Below are 25557 nucleotides of genomic sequence, written 5' to 3'. Positions count from 1 at the left end.
CACCAGGCTTGCTTTAAAAAGGCTAAGAACCAGTGTATTAAATTCTATATTTGTTTTTTAATACAGATTGGCTGGAGGGAAAAGGTTCTGGCTGCGGGTCATCCTCAAATTCATGTTCACATAAATGATTATTCATTTTAGATGAAAAATGTTAATATGCTAATTTATGCAAGTTTAAAAAAAATATTTAAAGTGCTGTACAGCAGGAACTAACACAACATTGTAAATCAAATATGCTCCAATAAAAATTAGTTTAAAAAAAGTATTTAAAGTGCATATTAAATATATCTTTTGGACAAGTAAAACTAAAAAGCAAGTATTTTAAGTAAGTTGTACATAGTTTTAAGACTAATGACCATAAAGACAAAAATAAGAGAATCTGACAAATGTGAAGTTAAAGGACATTTTATTTACTGACAGATTAAAAACCATAACTCCAGGTAGTGCAAAATACACCACTGAACCCAATTACAAAGAACTGGTGTTAATACACAATGTTTAAGCAATGCTACACTTATTTTTGGCAAAGTGCTGTATTGTTTGTTTAGTCTGTGTATAAAACTGACCATCTATGAACTAATCAGTATAAAAACCTTCTATGAAAACAGAAAAAAATATTTAGACAGTGGCTCAAGAAAACAAGCTGCCATTTGTGCATAGATTGATGTACAGTATATAACCTAATCTAATGTCCCTTTTGAGTTTTCAAGTTGTCGAACAAAAATTGTGTCCAGAAACACATCAAGAAGGCACATAGTACAACCTACAATACTCTTCAGTCTCTAGAACTGATGCCCTGCCCTTGAAAAGCAAATGTGTTCACAATTTTACTTGAGAAACAAACAAACAAACAAAAACAAAAAACCAAAGCCACTTAAAAAACACACACACAATTACTGATTAAGGTTCCAAACCTCTGGAGGAAAACACAACCAAAAAGCAAGCAAAACCACTCATACACAGCAAGCCTGGAAACACACACATCCAACCTCCCCAAGTACTGGTTTGGTTTTTAGAAGCCCTCCTAGAAAACAAATACTAAAACTTCAGGCAAATACTGAGCAAAATTGGGCATTTAACAATGATAACAATTTAAAAAAATGTTGTAAGGAAAATTCTCAATGACACACAAAAGAATATCCACTTAAGCTGCCTTCCTTGGAATAGTAACTTCTCCTCCCACATAAAGGATACTGTTGCAAAGAGGAAAAGATATCCTTATCTGTATGCTTTCCAGGACCTCTTTCTCCACCCCAAACCACTGTAATTGGTGTCACATTTCAAGTGAAATTGGTACGTGGCAAGGCTGACACCACTATATTATATGTTTTCTAAATAAAGCATTTTATATAAAAATTTAAGCGTTAAGTAGATAAGGATGCCATTTATAATAATCAACAGGGCCGATGGCAGTGAACCTATCCATGATAGTAGCCCAACGTTTTAAAGAATTTAACCAGTATGTATGGGACTTATAAAATAAAAAGATAATTTTAAGGTAACATTACAAACATATGCTAGTATCTCCAGTACAAGGAGCAGTCTCTTAACCGATTCTAAAAACACAAACTAATACTTGGAAACTCTTAAACTGTCTCTACTAAGCTATTTAAATTTAAATGTCTATCTTCTGGGTGGAGTCCTTCATTTTTTTTGTTTGTTTGTTTCCAACTCAAAGAAAATGAGAATAAGAAAGATACCCTTCTTTGCTCTCTTTTCTTAAAGAGTATATAAGACAATATATTTCCTTGAGGAGGAAGAGAAATAGCAAAGACACTCAGATTCAAGGAAGACATAGAGATTACAAACCAGTGTACTACACAGATTTGAGAAGTAAAAACATTAGGCAATGCTGAATGGCCCTCTCAAGTTTTAAGTAAACTGTTATCTCACTAGAATCAAAGTACTGATACAACATGGAAGGTATGTAAACAGGAACAGTTTGCATGGGAACTGAAAACATGCACAGGAAATGAATGTTAAAAAAGCTCCCTGGAACAGTAAGTAAAAAATCCAATCACTTTGCACCTTCTGCAAAAAATTCCCCACCCACCCAAACATATATTATAAATTGCCACAGAAGATAAATAACGGGTGGTTAATCTTCAACTTACGGTGCAGTACATAATCAAACTAAGTGAAGAAGAAAAAGTAATAAACATAGGATATACATTATAAAATGTTTTATTAACAAAAAACACAAACTTTGAGAAACATGGTGCATTATAAAAACTAAGAAACTCATTCATGAAACACTGCTGTGTGCACCACATATTCCAGACTTTTTCCAAGTAACATTCTATATTATCAGTTTAGAAACAGAGCGCTAAATTCAAAGGGGTCTTATTTCTCACTGCTTGAATTTTTAAGGAATATGCACTAAAGCACATTGTAAACCACTAATATTTACAATAGCAAAAATAATAAACTTATAATAAGCTGCATGTCAGCCACGTTTCAAAGAATACTTAACAGATCAACATCACTCTCTGTTATTATTGGTCTTATGTCTCGCACATAGTAGATCCCTAACAAACATCTAATGACCAAGAACTTCAACTGCATCATATAACCACTTTCTTTAATGCTTACATGTGCCAATTTTAGACAGAAACCTTAGATACTGATACAGAAATGACAGTATGATATCACGGATGGTGTGTGGTAACCCTTACACTGAAAAAACATCGCAAAGACTGAAATCATTTGTTTTCCAGGTACAAAGCATAAAAAACTTGGCCCAAATAAGGCAAACAAAAAGTCAATAACTGATAGAGATGTAAATGTATTTAAGGTATTTGGAAATCTGAAAAAATAATAGTAAAAAAAGACCATTGCAGTTTTATATACAAATCTGTTCATGCTGCCAAACAAATTCTCATGGCTGAACTTCTTTAACTCGTGAGGTACTAACAACTTGCATTTAATATATGAAAAAAGAGACCCCCATGTATTCAGAGGCTTACATCTATGCTCAAGTTAGCAACATACGGCCCTTTAACAGTCATGGTAGAAAACATACACACCTTCATGAAAACTCTACCTTATCTCCCAACTCTGGTAAACACAAATAGTAACAAAATAACTTCTAGCTCAGTTTGACAAAAGTTTACAGACTTGGCCTCTTATTAGAAAACAAATAAATAAAGGGGTAGCTGAAATGGAAGGGGACTAAGGAGAGAAGGGGGATCTAGACTCTTGTTCTAAAGAGACATTCCTGGCCCTTCGGCACAGCCAGTGGACGAACCCACCACCATCTAACTAAGCTATTTGAACCTCTTCTGACTCCACATACCCCAGACTAGTCAGAAAAGAGCCCAGCTCTTCGCTTAAAAAAAGTCTCCCATGGTTCCCTGCATCCAACTGCTACAGGGTTACTGAAGTATATACTAATACTTCATATAACTATATGCTGCTTTCTCCCTTGACAACACTGTATAGCCATGTACTTATTTAATTAGGGTTGCAGAGGAGATGGAAAAATAAGCTATTTGATTATGAAGGTGATAGTACTGCTCTGTCTATGCAGAACGTGCTTTGGATTGTAAATGCGTTTAACTTAATTTCAGAGGAAGCTGGTCAGAGTGCAGATGGCTCAGCAAAACCCATTACAGCTGCTAAAAAGTAAAGTGAGTGGCTAGAGGTAAGGAAATCGATTTCCTCTGCGCTGAGTTAACTGGCCTCTGTGTGAACAGAGCCCTGCCCCGGCCTCATCAGCATCGCCTCTGAGGAGCAGCTGTGGCAGAGGAGTTGCCACAGCCCCACCCCCATCACCAGACTCGGCAGAGAGCCCCCTGGAATTTCACGCAAGGATCAGTTCTCGGCAGTCCCGCTTCAAATCAGTATACAGTCCTCCCAACAACTGTGAGGGCGGTACGTACCACTGCTCCCCCACTGGTGGAGGAAACAGAGGCCAAAGTGGTTAAAGATTTTGCCCGAAGCCCGAGTTAAAACAAAAATACGAGAACTCAAGGAAGCCAACCTGTCACCCCTTCATTTAGATGCTATGAAGAGATGTCACCAGGGATCCCCTTCACCCTTGCTTGCCACTTGGCAGGACAGTCTCCGTGGCAGAGGATCTATCACTGCATCAGAAATATAAAGCCTCTCTCTTCCCTTGGGCACATATAAATAGGAAGTCACTCAAGTGCCAGGACAAGTACTTCTGCATTTACAGCTGATGCGAGGTGGCGAGTAGGCAGAGCTGGCAGGAAAGAATCCAAACAACTTCAACAGTAGACCAGTGGGTTAGTTATGGACACACATTTTCCCAAATATAATTTCACAGGTCGAATTTAATCCCTCTGCATGTGAGACGAGTGCTGTTGTCCCACGATGCCTGTAATGTCTGTACCATGTCACACAGTCACGTCGGAGTTACTGAATGTACTGTTCACGAACACTTAATGTACCTGAATTCCGAAATGAACTGTACGGCTAATCTGGGAAATAAAAAACCCACACACACAGAAATATATCAAGTTTTCTTCCAAAAGAAAGTTCAGCCATAATTCCATTATATCTGTGGCAACCACATCACTTGTTAATGCTCATGTTAGTGTGTAAAAATGTATTCGCCATATACAGAAAAGAGTATCAAGTACTGGTCAATAAAGTGTATGGCTGACCCTGAGAATAAATTTCTGCTTACTCAAAAGATTGATTAATACCAAATAAAATGAAATTGAAAGATGCCTATTCTCGTACTTGGGAAGAAATGTCTTTAAATTGCTAACTTGTGTACACCTTAATAGATTTAAAGACATTCCCAAACACTAAACACTGTAATTGTATTGATATGTTTCCAAAAATATTCTGAAAAAATTTACAACAAAGTAAATGTTAAGAGCAAGGCATTACGTGATACACAGCATGTAAATCTGGTCTTCAAGATAGTGTCTAAACATACCGATAAAACTGTGTGATTGGTCATCAGTTGTCTGTAAAGAGACAGCATATTCATCGTCCATACACACACATGCACACACATATGCACAAACCAAGAGAAACCAACCAAACACACTTGAAATTCTTAGTAATTGTACTGACGTGGGCAGGGCTGATGGACAGCCCAGCCATTGTGCTTGATTTGCCGAGAGTGGCAATCCCTGGTAAGATTTTGGCGACGAAGGCTATTTCTGTTCAGAGACTGTCTTTCACTGTGTTCTTTTATCCACTGGGAAGGGCGAAAGCTCTTGGGTTGCTCCAGAAAAGCTGTATGAGCAGCGAGAGCTGCAACATAGCAATGAATGTGCTGCCCCATTTCATTCTGAGCTTCCACTCTGAAACAGAAAAAAATGGGGATGTATTAAGTAACAGAGTATGTTATTAATGAGACTGAAAAAGCTACCTGGCAATTCAGTTTGCGACACTAATTTGATTATGGTTGAATGAGAGCTTAGTGTCTCACGGCTGACAGACAAGTTTATATTTTGTGACCACACTGACTGATAATGGTAGAAAGGAGAAGCCAACTTTCAATCGAAATATGCCGTAGAATCCACAGGTGGTTAATTAAGTGGGCTGTATTTTTTTTTAAATGCTTTACACTTTGAGTGAATTTCAGTTATACACCAAACCCATTTATATAAGCTTCCTAGGAGGGGAACTAACATGTGTTTTAATTCTCTGTATAACCTTAAAAGGAAACTATTTTAATTCCCAGATTTTACTGATCAGAAAACTCAGGCTCAGAGAGGTTAAGGTCACAATTATTAACTGACTCAACCAAGATTCTAACATAGGTCACACTCCGAAGACCATGGTTATGAGGCAGGGTTGATACTGATGCACTGCGCCAATAGCACCTTCACGGATGTTTTCTGTCTATAAGTAAAATGTTCTAGGAAACAAGCTTTAAATCTGTATTTACTAGAAACATGCATAAGGAAATTCTACTCATTTAAAATTCTCAGTAAGAAGCTACCTGCTTATTACAGAAAACAATTCTAAGTTTTAAATTTATATCACAACAGGGCACATTTTGTAATGGCATTTGCATAGCAATGTTATAAAAACCCTTAGGGAGAACACAATCTTAAAATATGGCTACAAACCATATAATTATTATATGTTTTCTATATTAAAAGCTAATCAATAGATCTAAACTATATTAACACATAATGAAGAACTTCAAGATTTTTAAGGGTTATTTTACATGGAAAGGCAGTTATATATTCTGCCTATAACCACTAGAGGAAAACACAATGATCTTTTTTAATATATTGTTTTTATTAAATGGCAGAATTAAAGCAGGTCACATTAAGAAACTAATAGAGAGCAGTGAAAATAAAGACGGTGGTTTTTAAAAGGTGGGTGCCTTGAGTCCTTCGCCTCCCTGCTCAGACTGATACACATATCACACAGTCTCAAAGGGAATATACTTACTCTGTGCCAGTGAGTCTTAAAAGCAGCTTTTCCTGGCCCTACAAATGTTAAATGGTGAACTATTAAATCACTAGTAAGGTTTAAAATGCTATTTAATTTTACTATTAGTATGTGGTCAACTTTTCTTTATTATAACTGGTTTACTATGGGTCATTAAAGGCACATGTATTACTTAATTCAAGATTATGATAGCACATAAACCTTCACAAACAATATTTATAAAGGCTAAAATGCAATAAAGTACATACTCTGAAGCCCACCTTTAATTATGAAGCACCTTACTTTTATGTGCTTTACGGTAATCTCTTCAAGGATAGACAGGATGGAAACAATCTAACTTTTAAAAGATATATGATTTATTTCTTGCTCAGAAAATACAAATATTTACTACAGAGCCATCCTCCTAATTTTGGTGACATCTTATTTCTATCTTGATTTAGTGAGCCTTTCTTATAAGAATTTCAAATCCAAATATAAAGATGTTAAAAAAATTTTAATTATTATAAAACTATAATAATTTGCAGTACTTTCTTATGTTCAAAAAGAATTCATATAAAATTGTGTTCACTTGATCCTTTATGTTTAACTACCCTATGTGTTATATCAAAACATATAACAAGATACAGTAACAAACAAGATATAAAAAAATGAACATTCTCACTGCATCAAAACTGCAAACACATAACCAAATGCAGTGCAAGGTCCTGAACTGGATGCTGGTTTGGACAAACTAGATGAAATATTCTGGACTCTAGCGAGCAAATCTGAGAATGGTTTGTGTAGTTGATGAAGGAAAATTTTACTGGAAAAAAGGTAGAGATCGTTGCCTAAGGAAGCAGATTGTAAAATAGTACATACAGCTTGATACCATTTAGGTTAAAATGGTGTATGTACCTGTGCATGGGCACATTCAGAAAAAACAATCTGGAAGGATATGACCTAGAGTCTTAACAGTATTCATCCCTTGGTAGTGAGAACGTCATTTAAAATTTTTTTGCATTTTCTAATTTTCTGTAGTGCATATGTACTGCTTCTATAATAAGTTGTCTACAAAGCTGCTGAATACATACACGTATACACACACAATTTAAAAAAAATACTGAAACGTAAATATACAAATGTTACTAATTTAAAGGGGCTATTAATCACGCTAAATTCTCAAGTGGAATTCCTCAGAGATGAGATCAAAATCAGGGTGGAAGGAATTTCTAAGAACTGAATAAATTAATTTGCATCAACTGTAAAGCAATTAATACCACCTCCAAAAAATTATATTTTAAACTTTTGTTGGAATGCCTGAAACATTAACCTCTTGATAAATTTATAGTGTGGAATAAAGTGCCAGTTAAAGTAACATTTCCCATCAAAGATCTTAGCCAGTATAAAGCCTGGGTAACTATATAAGCAAATTGTTTTTCAATTTGGTACAAGTGTATGTTTACCCTCATTCAAGATCATCTACAATATTGAGACTTGAGAGTGCAGCAAACTCTGGTAAAGTTAACAAATTAATGAGCTGCCTGGGCTTTGTTTATATTTGGCAAACAGGAAATAGAAGATATATACAATGGTCTAGTTAGTAGAGTTGGAACCTGGACAATCCAAAAAGAGGCCTTTTGGATGACAGCACGAACCACAATTCACCTGTTCCCTTGACAGGTACTAAGGGAACTAAGTCAGTACCAGCATCCTGCAAATACTTTATTCCCATAGGAAACCTTCCACTCACACGCAACACGGACTAGCTGGACTTTGAGCTAATTAACATGGCCATGGGTTTTATTTTAGTGGGTGGGAGCAATCTTGAGTATAGTCTCTGAATAAAGGCCACAGACTGTGAGTTTGTTTTGGAACATATCACTGACCAGGCACCCTCCCTGAACCTTTCCAGGCCCTCCACCTATCTGCCATTCGAGCAAAGCCTTTCAGACCACTTGGGACACCCATATAACAGCAAAACATTGTTTGGGTAGGAAATCTTTCCTCTGTAAGGCAGAAAACAACTCTCTGAGCAAAATGTTTTGGTAAATCTGCCATTTTACTTCATGCTTAAGATTCCTCAGGTTTTAAGCTTAAGCGCCATTTGATGTGACCTAGTTAGGACTACTTGGAAGATCATAAGAGATTTATTTTAAGATATACTATTCTTGTCGAATTTGATGCCCCAAATAATCCAGTCTATAAAGTGCCAGAGTTATATTCTAAGATACTTAGCAGAAATGCCAGTCTTCTCTTTCTATTCAGTAGCATGATTTTATAAATGAGACAGCTCTCCATTACGTAACTGGGGCCATGCTATAACTCACTTTTTTTAAAACTCGTGCTATAATTCACTTTTTTCATACCATCAACCGCCTTGTGCACTAGGCATATACTTTCATGAATCTCTCTAAGATTACTCTGCATCTTCTAAAAACTCAGCTTTGAACTGTAGTAGAAATAAATACAATGCATACTAAACAGACTGTCTGTGGAGAGCAACGTACCTGGGACTGCTTGGGTTATGAAATTCCTCAGTCCCACAGTGGGCCTCACTGAGGCTGGGGCAGGGGTTATGCACAGCATAGACAGACATGCTGGGGTGTTCGATAAGAAGGTTTTCCATAGGACTGGTTTCCACCTTGATAGTGGTTAATCCACCTGCAGTAAAACACGGGGGAGGGGTGATAAACCAGCTCTCCTCCATGGGACAGGACTCAAACTGGAGGAAGCAGGAATCACTTGGATCAGTTAAGCACTCAAGAGACGCGGGTAAACAGGAAAAGACTGAAGGGTGCTCGGAAGGTGACTCTTCACTGATGTCTTCTTCCTCGTCTTCGGCTGCTGAGAAACCAGTGCAAGTGTCTAGATCGTAGTCCACACACGTCGTTGAAGTCCCACGGGATTGGAGCATCACATTGATATCACATCAGAGCACAGAAAGAGAAGAGATGATGCTGTTAGCTGATGCTCATGTGCCTCCCTTTACTTAGGTCAGAAACAAAACCACTCATATTCACTCGTAATGATTATAACTTCCCAGCACCTAGCATGTGTGTGCATGTGTGTGTGTTGGGGGGGTGCGTATCACTGTATGGGATGGATTATGTTGGTTTTGCAGGAACAGTTTTTAAGACTGTTTCTATTCTGCTGAGTAAACACAAAATGCGCCAAATGGGTTACTGCTTGTCTAGTATGAGAATTTTCTATTAAAGTGCCTCTGATTTGATCGGGGTTTAAGAGCTGCAAAACTGCAAAGTCTGACATCAAACAATTTCCCTGACTGATCATCTGGCACAGAATGCTTCCTGCAATTTTTTTAGACAAATTCTTGTTTATTTACTTTTAAGGCTTAAAAACCTTCAGAGTTACTGGTTTACTTATGCAAAAACTAGATGCAAGAGTTTCCACTTTTGCCGTGATGATTAACGGCTAAGAATACCCTTACCTATGAAGTCAACAAGAATCCATTCATCATCTTCTTTCTCACTAAATTCTGGTTCTTGGTTGGAAGAAGTACTGACTTCACCCACAAACATTTTATTCAGTCTCTGAAACATTGTTAAGGCAAGATTGAGACTTTGGCTGGATGTCTTTATAGCTGAGATTTCAAAAACCTGTCTTCTGTCAGCCTGATGACACTGACAGGGGATTAAAGTGCACAAGTTGCTTATTCAACTTAGGCGAGAAGCAAGAAGAGTCATTATCCCTAAAATAAAACAGAAAAAGAAGGTTATTTCAAATCAGCACGTTTATGTGTATGTGGTTTTAAAATACACACACATATCCCCACCCTTAGAAAAAAGCACATGCCTTAGCCTACAGCTATGGCTCTTCCCTTCTTTCAAACACAAGATATGCAATATCTCTTTTTTACAAACATTATGAATTGAGTACTCAAACGCAACCTGTAAATATCTCAAAATGTGCAATAGAAGGGGTTGGTTCTTTTTCACATCTGTGCTTTCATAATAAGGGATGAATTTGAACAATGTATGTCAACTGAAATACTACTTTTCTGTAAGTAGAGCAAAAACTAGGTATTCATGGTTAACTGGCCAGAAGCTGCCAAATGAAGCCAGCAATAGAGGCCAGTGAGTGACCACTATCACGCCAGGCCCTCACCTTTCCCTGGCACCTTTTCTCCGCTCTGTTCTTGTATATGATCGTAAGCACACCTAATTACATTTAAAATCTGTAAGTACTCTGACCTTCAAAACAATTCCTACAGCTGGCATGGAGAAAGTCACACTGTACAAAACTCAGGTGAACAGCTACCAGAACTGGAAACGACCACTGTGCCTGGGTTCAAATGCTGGCTCTGTGGCTTGTGCCCTAAGGGTTAAGGAATTCACACTATTTCAGGAGGCAACGGTTCTACTTCATGGAGTTCTCGTGAGTTCTAAATGAGGAACTCCAGCCTCATCTGATCTTATTCCAGAGTTCCAGATTTATATATCCATTTCTGCCTGCCTACCTGATGGGCATATCAAACCCCCAAAATAGCAAAGAGATCTTTTCCTTTTCCCCTACAAACATGCTCAGGCACACTTGCCCTTCCCCCCGTACTCAGGAAGGAGAGGCAGCAACATCCAGCAGTTACTCAGGCCAAACGCCTAGCCCTTACCCTTGACTCCTTTGGATCCTTACCCCCGCACCCCACCCCTCATCCAAACTCTCAGCGAGTCCTGTTGACTCTAGCTGCACACTTGGCTCGAATCCACCTACTTCTCTCCACCACTCTCACCCTGGCTGAAGCCAACTGGTGTCTCTCCAGACTTTGCCAATCACCACCTCCTAGACAGTGTCCCAGATCCTACTCTTGTCAAATGAGATAGTGCAGGCAACCTACTTAGCAAGGCACTCGGTACAAAATTCTCAGTCAATGTCAACTATTAGTCACAAATGTTTGCTGAGCACCTATTATGGGTCAGGCCGAGTGTGCTCAGTGCAGCGGAGGCAGCAGTGGACAAGGCCCTCCCATGGCAAGTGCAACAACCCGGTGTGATGAGTGCCACGTGAGGAGAAGTACCGGTGCTCCTCAAATCCACACAGGCAGAGGTCAGGGAAGGACACCTGAAATCAATGACTTCAATCGTGAATGGCTGAAAAGCTCAAGAGTGGAGGAAGGAGGAGAGGAGAAAGAACACTGTGAAAATGTGCAGGTGAGTGAGAACGTGGCGCCTGCTGTGTGGCTCAAGATCCAGGTGGACGGTCGTGAGAGCGGGCTCGGGGGCTAAGCGGGGACCAGATCCTGCAGGACCCTGTAAGCCAGAAGTGAAGGGGAGGGAAAAGTCAAGGATGCCCCAGGTTTTTGGCCTGACCAACTGGGGGGATGGTGGGATAGTTCAGTGGAAGAGGAACACTGCGGAGGTACAGGCTGTGCACCCTGGACACATGGAATTGTGGAAATCTGCAAATCCCACACCGGGGATGTCTGGAAGGCAGCTGAGTATAGGACTCTGCAGTCCAAGAGCGTGGTGTCTGCTGGGGGCACAGCTTTGGGAGTTATCAACACAAAGGGGATGCCAGGAACCATAAGAGTGGGTGAGACCATCCAGGGAGTGTCAGTCTTGAATCCCTAACTTCAGACTCTTGACATTTCACTTTCAAGACAATCGTCTTTAGCTGTAAATGTAGTTGGAATCTGTAGCTGATGAGGCTCCTGGTTCAGTTCTTTATGTGCACACTGCAGGCTACTGCCCATGTGCAGTACTACAAACGTGTGCTCAAATAAACCGCATTGGAATACTTCTGTGGTCACAATCTGTCATCCTCAGCCATTCATTATGAAAAGCGGGTAAACAGGAAGTATCACTTGCATAACCAGTCTTCCTGAAACCCTTCTGGAAAGCAACATGGCCAGAAGTCTGGAGCTCTAGTACGAGAACACAAAGTCAGCTTTATGTTCCATGTAAGAGAATTTAGAAGAAAAGTGGGCTGTGTAATTGGCCTGACATAACCCAAAAGATGACCTACCCCATGTGCAAATAGCTGATGAGGTGATGTGTAAATAAAGGTTTTGAGCATATAAGCTAGGAGGGAAAAAAGGTATTTTCAAAATCTTTTCCCCATTTCTCTTAAACTATGGAGGCAGGTATTGGTCCCAACCACAATTCTGTGTCTGCTGACCCGGTTGGGAGAATAATGCCAATTCTCCAGGGTACAGGGCTGGACTCAGCCCCTGCACCAGTGAGAGCTGCTGGGTGGGGAGGGAGCACCCCACAGGAAAACCTTGCTCGTCTTGAATGAGCCCTTATCCCCCAAATGTGACGCCACGTGAGGTAAGTCAGTGGGGCCCAGGCCAGTTAAGTGGCAGCTATAAGGCAGAAAACTTGCTGGGGCCACTGTGGTTGTGCAGCTGCAGGTTCCCAACTGCAAACTGCACCCTCTGGCTGCAGCTCCAAAACCGTAACATGGAAGCCAGGTTTTGCCTGGAACACACGCAGCTCTGCCACAGGAAAGGTGTCCCCGGAGGAGCTTTCCATGGGCCGGCACAAGTCAATCTTCTTTTGGTTTCCTGGAGTGAGGCTGGTCTAACTTTGCAAAGCTCCTTTGGCCCTGCTTTCTATAGCTGTCACAAAGGACGAGGAGCTGCTGGAGAGACCCCAATACACTAAAATTGTTCAGGGAGGTGGCTGCCAGGAACATGAGGTGAATGAACATTTGAAATGTGACTAGTGTGACTGAGAAACTAAATTTTTAATCTTATTTAACTTGGGATATATTAGGTTAAATAAAATATATAAATAAAATTAATTTCACCTATTTCTTTGCCCCTTTTTAATGTGGCTACTTAAAAATTTAAACATGCATATATATTTTTATTGGACAATACTGTTTTAGAAAAGTCTTTCCAGTGTCTTGATGGCCTAGCCTCTCAATGACCCAGAGACTGTCCCTACCAAGGCACTGCTACTCTTGACCTTGGCTCCCACCCAGGAATGGAGGCTCTCCATGGGGCTGGTTCTATGTGGAGCTAAAAGGCAAAGCAGAACTTCTGACTTCACTCCTCACCACATATCACTGACTTTTTCATATTCACAACTCTAGGACAATGATAAAACTAAAGTGAAAAATTCCAGAGAAAGCAAGTGTCCTAAGAGGACAAATTTACAAATACAGCTCTGCAATTTAGGAAAGAGGTAGAGGAATGAAGGCTAGGTTAGGTGGCACTGCTGTTCTCTGGGGCACCTGCAAGCCTGGCAGTCTCACCCCAGTGGAGAAAAGAGACAAAGTGTCTGGTCCCCAGCATTTCGAGAAGGCAGCTTTGTCCCTCTTCTGCTTGGCTCAAAATACCTCCATTCCCTCCCTTTTAAAAAATGTCTTTTTCATTATAAAATGAACCAAACCACATTATAGAAAGTTTGGAAAATAAATAAGGAAACTAGTTATTATTCTATTCCATGCTTTGTTGCAATCATTGTTAATATATTGTGCATTTTCTTCAACAGTTTCTTTTTGTCACAATTGTAGGCTAATGCATGCGCAATTTTGTATCCCGCTTTATTACCTAACATTTTATCATCAATGTTTTCTTTTTTTTTTTTAATCATCAATGTTTTCATATTTCATGAATAGAAATGCTCTGTGGGCAGAGAAAGATGGCTGAGTTTAATACTTATGGGGTACAGCATTCTAGTTTGAGAACTCAGAAAAGGAGTTACTAGTCTGGAAGAGCTTGTTCGTGTGATTTATTTTCTCATTTTTGAGACAGGCAACCAACCTAGAGGCCACATGGCTCTGGAGTTGGCCTGCTTTGTTTGAAATCTTGACTCTGCTCCCTGGAACTTGTGTGTACTTAGGATATATAGTAACTTCTCGGTGCCTCAGTTTTCTCAGGGTAGTGCCAATGTGAGGATTAAGTATGTATCACTTAAAAGCAGGCACACAGCAGGCACCCAGTAAATATTAACCACAAGTTCACTTCAAACCAGTTGTATGACTGTGAGCAAGTCACTTAGCATCTTTGGGTCTGAGTGTCTTTATCGACAAAATGTTTATATAATAATTAGAGCTACAATTTACTGAATGCTTATTATATGTGACAGACTTGAGGTACTTATTTGTCCCATTTGACTAATAAGGAAACTGAGGCTCAGAAATTAAGTAACTTGCTCAAAAGCGACAGAGCTGGTCAGGGCTGGGGCCAGCGTTAGAGTGTAAGTGTGTCTGGTCCCAAGGGCCTTGCTCCCCCCTGCCCTCCATCCCCCACCCCAGCACAGGATCTCTCGGGCTCCTTCCAGCCTCAACTCTGGCTCTAAGAACTTCAGAGAACAGCACTTTTCTGTTGGTTTTGGCTGCCAGTAGGCGGCTCCAAAACAACATTTTAAATTAAAAAAAAAAAAAAAAAAAGATTTAACTTCTATGTGTACAGTTGTGGCTTCTTGACAGTTTTGAAATATCAAGTGGCTAAATTTACACATCATCATCAAAAAGCAGCCTCAAAATGATCGTTATCTCACTAGTTTAGAAAAATAAACATGCTGATTCGAGTGATTTTAAATAAATTTTAAACTGCATTAAAACCAAGCCAAGAAAGTTGTCTTTGCTTGTTCCACTCTACCCAGCCTATTCAACTGGCTACAAGGGGGTTATTCTCCCCGGGATCCACCAGGTTGGCTCTGAAGGCTGAATGACAGCAGACAAAGACAGCAGTAAGTGGTAATTCATAGCCTGTTCACCTTAAATTTTGAAAGTGGGAGCATTCCCAAGAGAACTATGAGCCATCGATGGAGCAGTCACAAAAAAGAACAAAAGACAGGATGGAAAAACAAACGAGACCTTAGTCATAGAAATTCGTAAGGTCCTGGTTCCAGGCAGGAGCCTTTGAAAATTACGCTGCCAATTCAGGATTACAGTGGCTGTGACTTAAAAGCAAAAGCTTCCTAACGCTTTTCACATCTGCAATGAAATATATATTTCAATTACCAAGCAAGTGATTGCAAGATCTTGGGGCACCTCATTATTAACTCTGTTCAATGATCCCATGGGTCACTTTCCACTCCCCTTTCCCAAAACTACTTTGTATTCAGAAAAGGTTCTTTTCCGAATGATGGAAGGGGGAAGGGGAGCTCTTCCTAAATCTACTCTAAATTGGAATCAACATAGAAGATAATGAGCAGGTGTAATTAGGAAATACAATAAAAACAAGGAATCCCTAAGTAAAATTCATCTGCAACTTTTTAAAGAGAAAAACCAATTCCTTTTAACTGTCTGTGTGGTCTTGAGTAAGTTACTCAATCTCTCTGGGCCCTCAGGTTTACCTATGCGTAATACAGCCTACTTCATAAGGTTATTACGGGAATCAATTGAGATAACGCACGTAAAGTCCTCACATAGTATATGGCACATGAGAAGCACCCAATCAGCGCGACTGATCAAAACGATGAGGGTTTTAATTGTGATGGGCAGGGAAACTGCTCTTTCCACACGTGCAACCTCAAATAGTGATGCGGAAGATCAAGCAGGGTCAAGGAACATGCAACGAACAGGCGGACACTCGGCGGGCGCCGGTCGCCGGGTAACTGAGCCACTGCGCTGCCGAGCGCGACCCTGCGCTGGGAGGGCTGCTGGAGGAGCAGCGGCGGCGCCGCCGGCCTTGGGGGGATGTGTCCCGGGGCGGCGGCCGCGCTCGCTCCTCCGGAGCCGGGGGCTCCGACGCCGAGTCCCGAGCGGGCAGCTCCAGTCCAACGGCGGAGGGCAGGAGGAGGAGTGGAGGGGAGTGAGGAGGAGGAGGAGAGAGAGGAGGAGGTCCCGCCGCGGCCAAGAAAACAGGCCACGCTCGGGGGAGGAGGCAGAAACCGAACACCCAACCGCCGCCCCTCGCCGGGGCTTGGCCGGCCCGTGTCCGGGCGCCGCCTCCGCCCGCACCCCGGGACCAACGAGGGTCCGCCGAGGGGGTGGGCGGCCGGCCCGCGGCGGCGAGCGGAGGCAGCGGAGGCCGGGAGCGCACTGACCGCGGCTCGCGGGCCGGCCCGAGGGCAGGGCGCGCGGGTCGGGCAACGCTGCGGGGCGGCCGGGCGCGAGCGGCCCTGGACGCCGGCCCCGCCCGCACTTACGTGGGCCCGACCGGCAGCCGGACGGGCGGCGAAGGCAGCGGGCGCCCGGCTCGGCGGGGACCGGCGGGAACCGGTGCGCTGGCGGCGCGGGGCGGCTGAGGTAGCTGCGGCTCCCGGACGGCGGGCGCGGGGCTCGGGGCGCGGAGCCGGTCCAGCCCTCCTGTGGCCGCGCCACTGGCCGCCGCCGCCGGCCCGTCTCGTTCCTTTTGTTGTTGTGCAGCTTCGGAACAGCTGATCGGCCGCTGCGCCCGCCCGTCGGGCCCGCCCGCCGGGCAGCCCCGCCCCGCCCCGCCCCGCCCCGCCCCGGGGCCGCGCCAGGCCCGGCCCACCAATCGGCGGCGCGGGGGCACCGGGGCCGCCCTGCGAGAGGTTGTCACTAACGCACGTGACCTGGAGCCGAGCCGGGCGACGCTCTCAAGTTAGAAACAAGCCCGGGCAACAAAGCCCGGGCGCCGAGGGGATAGAAGAGGGGCGAGCGGAAGGGGGTGGTGGTGGGGGGCTGGTACACGGGGCGCATGGGAGAGAGGAGAGGAGGGGCTGGGGACGAACAAAAATGGGAACCCGCTGGAGTGTGAGGACGAACTGGAACTGGAAGGGGAGAGGAAGAGCCCCGGCCCCAGCTATCCCTTTGGCCAAGTGAGGGGCCGAGCGTTTGGGGCGTAAAGGGACACAAAGTGTTTTCTGCTCTGAGAGGAAAATTAAGGGCATTGAGGAGGGTGATGGAGGCCAAAGACTGTGACGCAGCCCCACTTAACCTCTTGGTCTTCTTAGGAGAGAAAGTCTGGCCTCCAGATACAGGGATGCCGCCCACCCAGCCTCCTTTTTAAGACCAGGAGTCAGGCCCCACCTCGCTGTGGTAACTGACACTGGGAGCTGACTGAACTCGCCTACAAGCTCAGGATTCAGCCCACAGGCCGGCGAGGCAGAAGAGGCCATCAGACCAGACCTGAAGGCAGAGACGTCAGGAGCCTGGAGGCCCTTTGCTCCGGAAGACAGGAGCATCCTGGAGGAAGAAGAGTTAGGAGAGCGGCTGCATCCGGGCTCTCCTGTGACCTAGGGAGCCCATGACCTCTATTCTGCTGTTTACGCAGTACGGACTGTGGGCATTCACACGACGCCTACCTGCTCACCGCGTTATTTATAGTGAGAGGAAAGTAAGACAGTGGGCTTGAAAATACTTTCCAAACCAAAGCTCTGTACACGTATCGATGGATTCACTGTCTGGCAAAGGCAAGGGAGTCATTTTGATGTGTCTCCACTCTTAGATGGATCTTGTTTGGACTGAGATGCGGTTCTCTAACCTAGGGTGAAATTTATAGCGACCCTCAACAGGTGTATCATACATTAAGTATCTGAAAGTATCTGACTCTCGCATTCCGGCCCTCACAAGTATCCTGTGGTCAGTCTGCTTCCAACAATACTGGTTTTAAAGGGTGTAAATCAAAGTGCGGGGGATTGTCTGACGCCCAGAAGTAATAACCAAAATTTGGGAGCCATTTGACTTTTTCTCAGAAAGTAGACCAAACCTTTAACTTGGATTTTAGGTTTTGGCTAATCCTAATATTTTCTCTCAAATGTCACTGCTACATTAGGAGCCCCATAATCTCTTGTTTCTTCTTAGCAATTCGTGAAGAGACCATCTTCCCATTCAGAACCCAGGCAAGATGATAATTTTAAGGGTCTAATTTTTAAAAGGTCACATGGAGACCTACCTTTTTCCAACTTGATAAGATTTATCACCATTACAGACAATGTGAAAGCATACAATGCCTTGTTATGATAGAAAAACAATGTGAGGTAGATGATTCCAAAGATGGTCACAACAATATCACCATCATGAAGTGAAGTCTATTTTTTCTTCCCGTTGAATCTGGGCCGACCCTGTAACTGCTTTGACCTATAGAATGTGGCAGAAATAATGTTTGAGGTCTCCCAAGACCAGACATTAAGCAAGCCTGACAGCTTCTGCTTTGCAGTCTGGGGAAAGCCAGCCACCACATAAGAAGAGCCCATCATGTTGTGAGGAAGTCCAAGCTATGTGGAGGGACCACATGGAAAGAGAGAGATGCCTGACTAGCCCCTAGATGTTCAGTCTGTCTCAGCTGAGGTACCAGACTTGTGAGTGAAAAAGCCCTCCAAGAAGGTCCAAGCCCAGCAGACACCACATGGAACAGAGATGAGCCATCCTCACTGAGCCCTGCCAAAATTGCAGAATTGTGAGCAGATAAATGATTGTTGTTTTAAGGCACTAAATGTTGGGGGGGGGGGGGGTTAAAAGCAGCAATAGGACACCAAAACACAAAGCTAAACAAGAGAAAGGCCCATAGCATATAGATCAACCTTCTGTAAACTTCACAAAGCAGAGTTTTGGGGATAATTTTTTTTTATCTTATCTCAGGAGTCATTTGCTTTCTGTTTACTCTCTTGCTGATTTATAATCGTCCCACCTGGTGCTTGTTTATCCCAGTGTTACACCAAGGGTGGGAGGAGGGGGCATGGGAGAAGTCTGCTTCTATGAGGGAGGAGTATTTTATCACTGTACATTGTTTGGAACTGTTGGAGCATGAAAATAATAAAAAGCAAACTGAATTTTAGTCAGTTTTTTAATTGTTTTTAAATTCTATACACACACACACACACACACACACACACACATACACACACAGAAATTCACTGCTTGTTGCCTGCATGTAGAGTGGGTGGCTCCCATTGCCTTCCTCCGTGGTGTGCCACTGGTTTACATACATACATGCAGTGAGACTCAGGAGTAATGTCATCTCCACAGCACAGAGCTGTCTGAACCCAACCAAACTGTCAAATCACACAGCTGCAAACCAGCCTCTTGTCTGTTGGCTGACAAAGACTCAACCAGGGCAGACCCAGTGAATCCAACCATCCTTTAATTCACAGGGTAATTCTCAGTGGGTTGCTATAGTACCCACTTCTAGGCTGAGCCCCTGCTGTGGGCGTGACCCTTTCCCCATCTGTCAGCGTCCTCCTGTCTGTTTTCCATGGAGCTCAATACACTGCCTTATCTACCCCAACAAAAGAGATTCAACCTCAAGTTTTGCTCTGAAGGACCACAGGGCAGGACCACATTTCTGCCAACATCCAGAAACAGTACAGCTAATACCTCTGCCTCCTGTTAACAAAAGGAGTCTATGGCCATTACCCTGCCAGTTGCATCAAGGCTGCTGAAGAATGTTGTTTCCTACCAAGCTGCAGATGGAGAACCCCATAGGCTGGCTGCTCAGGGCAACCTTGGAACAACAAAGCAACAAGTCGTTCAGTCTGTACTGAGAAGACTCCAAACATGAAGTATTCCCAGGTAATTTTCAGTCTGTCCATCAACACATATGGTCTAATGGGCTTCTACCATCCGACCAGCATGTTGTCAAGTATCTGGGAAAGACTTTGGTTTTTTTGGGGTTTTTTTGGTGAATTTTGAGAAAACAATCATTTGGAATTCCAGTGAAATCTATTGTCATAAGAGAAAGAAAGAAAGGGTCTGTCTTGGTCTCCAGAAAGCCTGGAACAGAAGGAAGCGAGAGGTTTGGTGAACTCCACTGTCTGAAATAAAAACAGGCAACAGAAATCCAACTGGGCTGCCAGTTACCATCTCAGGAAGAAGTCAGGAATGATACTAGGGCCATTGTGTGCTAGCTTTTCAAGACTCTGGAACCTTTGTAACTCTGGCAGATTCGTTTTTTTAAACCCTGTATCCACATGATGATTGATTAGAAATAAAATCCTTAAAATGAAAAGGGTCTGTGTTCTGGCTGAGCCTCCAGAAAGGAGAAGGGAGGCCGGACCACCTCACTCAGCAGCCAGTGTTTGGGGAGAAGAGCCCCCAAGAGCTGTGGTGGCATGTGCTGGATTGTGAGTGATTGATGACAGTTCCCCAGACCTAGTGTGCTTTCTCCAGTTTCTGTAAAGTCCTGACTTTAAAGGCTTTTTATTTTCTAGGTGAATGCACAGAAAAGTGTCCAGTTATTTAAAATTATATTAAAACTCATCCTTACAGCAGAGCAGAAAGTGAGTCATCCCTTCATGGATGTGCCCTAGATCTATGATCTAGAATGGCCCTCCATATGCCAGCACACACCCCAGGGAGCCATGAAGCTGAAGAGACCCGCTGCGTGGGGCAGTCATGACCAGTCCCAGGGCAGTGGCAGCCGTTATCTGAAGTGTGTGAGCAGAGGTCTTTTGTAGCTTCTGCTGCTAAAGCTACCTCTTCACTCACACGGCTACTTCTGGGTCATTGCCCAACAGCCTGCATGTGCCAGAGGTAGCCCCAGGTGGGGTCTGTAAGCATGAATCACTCTGTTATGGGGACAGCTTGAGCAGAACGTGTCTTGCTGCCTTTCTCAAAAAGGTGACGCAGACAATGTGATTGCTACTTATGTAAGTTGCATACTGCCTGCATAGTCTGCCTATTTAAGGAAAACTTGTTTATTGGCTTATTCTTTTTGCTGGAATTAACTACCTTAAAGATCCATTACATTTTGCAAGATTAATTCGTGTTCTTAAATGTCCACGTTTTTCATGGTTTTGTCCATGAAAACCTTGCTCATCAGAGGCAGGAGGGTTTTCGATTTCTATTCTTTTGGGGTCTCTTTTCCTGTTTACTTCTCTGGCAGGAGTAGTCGTATCTCTCCCTTTGTAGCTCAGACAGAAGGGGGATGTGAATAGTATAGCCCCATAAAGACTGAACATCACCCACCCATTCATTCAGGCCTGCTGTGTTTACAACATCCATTCATTCATTCAGTAATTATTTAATGAGCACCTACTCTATGCCAAGCACTGGAGATACTGCAGTGAACAAAACAAAGTCTCAGCCCTCAGGAAGCTTCCCTCTAATGGAGGAGATACAATCAGCTGATAAGTATGGTATGTAATGAGTGCTGTGAAGAAAAACAAAGCTGGATACAGGGTTAGAGAGAGGCTGGTGGGGAGGTAGGATGGTCATACGGGCTTCTCTGAGGACAGAAGGACATGAGGGAAGAGGCAGCCCAGGCAGCCAGAAGAGCCAGTGCAAAGGTTGCAAGTAGAGAGTCCCTGTGCTCAAGGAATAGCGTTGTTCTCGTACTAGACAGTGTCACTGAGAATTTAGCACAATCTGGTATCTGACGGTTACCTGAGTTGAAGAGGACTGGCCCAGAACTTTAAATTCCTTTGTAGCCTTTTGGGTTTTGGCCACACTTCCACAAAGGCGTATAGGTCCCTGAGAAGTAACTTTTCGTGTTTATCATTATATCATGGAACTAAATTTCAGAGCCCTAAGAACAAGTGTCACAGAATGGCTCTCAGGTAGTCAATTGTGTGGCATCTTGGGAAGGCAAAACCACTTCGGGGCATGTGCTGTCTGGTAAAGAAGGAAGGAACAGGAAGTTGCAGATTTCCTGTGCTGTAGTGGGGATAGTTATTTATCTTCTGAGTGCCTCAGTTTCCTCCATCGTAAAAGAGGGGAAATAATACCTACTTAAGAGACAGTGAAAGCAGGAAAGTGCCTGGGACATGTAAAAGTTTTTGATAATGTTTGTTCTCATCAGCACATTGACCTTTTTCTAAGGATTTTACTTTAAGGATTTTATTTCTAATCACCTTGTAGAAATAAGATTTTTTAAAAAGAAAAAACCTAAGCTTATAAGCATTAATAGCTTTGGAGAACTTGAGTGCCCCCAAACAACTAAGTTAAGAGCCAAATACCCTCATCTTCTTTAATAAGTCTATAAGCAAGAACCACAGAGGTGGTCTGAACCCATGTTTGAATTTGTCCCTATGAAGCCTGCATTTTGTATTATCTGAATGTTTAAAACCAGAGTTTGGAAAATAAACCCTTCCCTAGTACACACTGATACACCAGAGTTACTTTACCTCCTCAGACACAAGTGCAATTGAAACTAATTAATCCTGGAAAGTAAACTCCTAGAAACCATATTGTCCATAATAAAGAACAGCATTTAAAGAGAGAAGCAACTGAATTTAATGGTTAAGAGCACAGTTCCGGAATCAGCCCTTAGTGCAAACTATATGATGTTGGGTTTGACCTCTCTTAGCCTCAGTTTCCTCTCCTATAAAATGGGGATGATAAGAATGTCTCATTAGGTGGTTCTGAAGATTAAATAAGATCATGCATGTAAAGCATTTAATATAATGCTGGGTACTATAGTATGAGCTTATTAAAATGTTATTAGTGTAACCTAATAACATGTTATTAAATGTCATTAGTGTAACATTGAGTTCTACAGCCTTCAGGAGAGTGATATTGAGACAGTGGTTCAAGAAAATCCTCTCCAGAAGGTGAATTTTGAGTCAAGCCCTGAGTGGTGTAAAGGACAAAATAGGCTCTGTGAAGCTCTAACCAGTGACTCGTAGGAGAGGCAGAAGGAACAGTAAGTGTAAAGGCCACCCCAGCTGTACGTAGAGGACCGGCAGTGTGGCTGGAGGGTGGTGAGGGAGGGAGCAGTGGAAGGAGATGGGGTCTGAAGAGTAATGAGGGAACGTGCAAGCAGGGATGAGAAATTTGGAGTTCATTCTAAATGTGATGGGAAATTAGAGCCTGGAGTTTCAGACATGTTGAGTCTGAAATGCTCTTGGGATATTCAGGAGAAATGTTCCAGGCAATTGAATATTTGAGCCTGGAGCTCGAGGGACAGCTGGGGGCTGCTGGTGCAAATGTGTGACATGTCAGCTTTTTACTGATATTTAAAGCCATAGAGCTGGATGGAATGACCTAGGGAAAGACTATGGACAGAGAAGAGGGCTGAGGGCGGCCTGAGCCTCTGACATTTAGAAGATAGAAGGATAAGGAATATTCAGCCAAGAAGACTGAGAAGGAGCAGCCAATGAGGTGAGTGAAAACTTAGAGTGAAGTATCCTGGAATCCAAGTGCTGAAAATGGTATCGGAAGGAAAGTGCGACCGACTGCAGAGAAGCTGAGTCTGATGAGGACGGTGAAGTGGCCTCTGGAGCCAGCAAGTTGGTGGCCAGCGGTAACCTTGGGTGAGCAGGCTGGTGGATCGGTGGCTACGGAACCCTGATTGGAAGAGAAAGTTAACAAGAGAGAGGAAAATCACGAGAGAGAGAGAGTTAGGAGAGGAGGAAGCAGAGGCAGAAAGTCTAAGTGTGTTAGTTTGCTAGGGCTCATAACGAAGTGCCACAGGCTGGGTGGCTTAAACACCAGTCGTTTATTTCCTCACAGTTCTTGAGGCTGGAAGTCCAAGATCGAGATGTCGACAGCAGAACTGGTTTCTCCGGAGGCCCCTCTCCCTGACTTGCAGATGGCTGCCTTCCCTCTGTGTCCTCACATGGTGTCTCTCTGTGTTGTCTGTGTCCTAATATTCTCTTCTGGTGAGGACACCAGTCATATTGGATTGGGGCCCACTCAGACTGCCTCAGTTAAACCTAATCACCCCTTGAAAGGCCCTTTTCCAAATGTAATCACATTCTGAAGCGCTGGGGGTTATAGCTTCGATACATGAATTTCAGAGCAGGGGGACACAACACTAAGCAATTCTTTCTCAGGGATTTTGCTGTGAAGGAGAGCGAAGGACTGCACTAGAAGTGACAGGAGAGACAGGGAGATTTTGTCTTTATTTTGGATTTTTACTCTGGGAGAAGTTCCAGCCGCTGGTACTGCTAGTGAGAAAGGCACAGCAGAGAAGCGGAGACCACGGTGTGGGAGAGAGGAAGGAGGTCATTACAGATCAGGGTCCTCCAATGCTTTGAGAGGGGATGGGATCAAGAGGTGTTAAAGTGTCAGGTCACTAACGTAACCAGGTCACTAACTTGACCCTGAGACTCACTGTCTCACCAACTCCGTTTCAATACCAGCAATAACTGTAATAATTCCCCAGGAAAGAAGCAGAGGAAACACGATCACATATGGAATTACAGCTGTCCTGGGTACCTACTAGCACTGCACTCAGGGCTCTGCTGGGGTGAGGGAAGACTTGGGTCCACGGAAGGGGAAGGAGGAGCAATAGGTGAGGCTCTATCTGACTGATGAACTGAAACACCCCCAGGAAGTCCAGTTCCAAAAGTGGTTGAATATTTGGAATCTGTGACCCAGCGTTGGCCTATTTATTTGAACTGAGCTGGGCTTCAGGTCACCACCAGTTTCAGCTGGTTACATCATCAGCTTTTCCCATGCAGATTGCTACCCTCTTTCACCAGGCCAAGGAGCACGTGGCTTTGTGATTTTGCTTCTATAAGCTCTCTTATCACAGCACGTGTGTGTTGGAGCCCAGATGTTAAATCAATCAGTAAATAAACCTTGGCTTCACATTTTGTACAAAGTTAACTGACACACGGACACACAGTCTCTGAGTTGCTCACTGCCTCTGTGTCACAGGGTCTCTGACTGCAAACATTTCATTTTTTTTTAAACTGCTTTATTGAGATATAACTCAGCTGTCATAAAATCCACTCATTTAAATTGTACATACACTGATTTTTAGTGTATTCACAGAGTCGTCAGAACTTCCTTCTTGACACTGTGGTTTTCACCTGAGCAGACAGGTCACGCTCCCAGTGTTGGTACAGCTCTGCTATTTTAGTCATGGCCAGTTCCTAACCTGAGAATGTTATCTGAAGGCAAATGTAGATCTGACTATGACGTCCCTGGGGCCTAGTGAGTAGCTGATGAAGTGGCCAAGTTCACCAGTGAAAACCACTCAGTGTCTGTTACATGGGCGACTGCTGTGGAATAAATAGACTGAGTGAGCAGGTTTTACTACAGTGAGGGATGGACACTCTACTTGGAACTCAGACAATGGGGTCTTAGTATGTTTAATCCAAATGGCAGAACACCAAATCCCTTGTATTTGTTCCACATCTTCTTACCAACCCTTTCCCCTAAATGCTCCATTTCATTATCCTCCAAAGTATTTGTTTTGAAACCACGTATGTCCTCCTTCCTCTCATGGAAACCACCTGTAGCAGCAACCACTGGGGCTGCTGCAAACATTTGTTTTTGATAACAGTGTATTTTGAACGTCTGTGGTTTCAATTTCTATTTTTGTCCCTTACTGTCGTAACTTTTCAATCTCTTCATACCTTTTATGGGTAGTTTTGCTTTTCCCAGGCATTTGCAGTCTGCTGAATGTGTCAGCTACATAAACTG

The 25557-nt window shown here is 43.1% G+C and overlaps 1 protein-coding gene across 4 annotated transcripts; it reads right to left on the bottom strand.

The window, feature by feature from the left end:
* Window positions 1-389: 389 nt before the first annotated feature.
* TP53INP1 (tumor protein p53 inducible nuclear protein 1) lies at window positions 390-16663 on the bottom strand. Of its 4 annotated transcripts, XM_059901372.1 has the most exons (5): window positions 16428-16663; window positions 9815-10075; window positions 8874-9231; window positions 6388-6425; window positions 5193-5282 (listed from the first exon to the last, which is right to left on the bottom strand). In XM_059901372.1, exons 2-4 carry the CDS (start codon window positions 9924-9926, stop codon window positions 6404-6406), a joined length of 492 nt encoding a protein of 163 aa, XP_059757355.1. In that variant the 5' UTR covers window positions 9927-10075; window positions 16428-16663; the 3' UTR covers window positions 5193-5282; window positions 6388-6403. The 4 variants fall into 4 exon arrangements, with proteins under 4 accessions (XP_059757352.1, XP_059757354.1, XP_059757353.1 ...); XM_059901369.1 differs by lacking the exon at window positions 6388-6425 and having other exon boundaries at window positions 390-5282; XM_059901371.1 differs by lacking the exons at window positions 6388-6425; window positions 16428-16663 and adding an exon at window positions 15705-16239 and having other exon boundaries at window positions 390-5282.
* Window positions 16664-25557: the final 8894 nt, after the last annotated feature.

This window comes from Balaenoptera ricei, chromosome 17 (genome assembly GCF_028023285.1).
Source record: "Balaenoptera ricei isolate mBalRic1 chromosome 17, mBalRic1.hap2, whole genome shotgun sequence".
NCBI lineage: Eukaryota > Metazoa > Chordata > Mammalia > Artiodactyla > Balaenopteridae > Balaenoptera > Balaenoptera ricei.
This window is presented reverse-complemented; position numbering and strand designations above follow the sequence as displayed.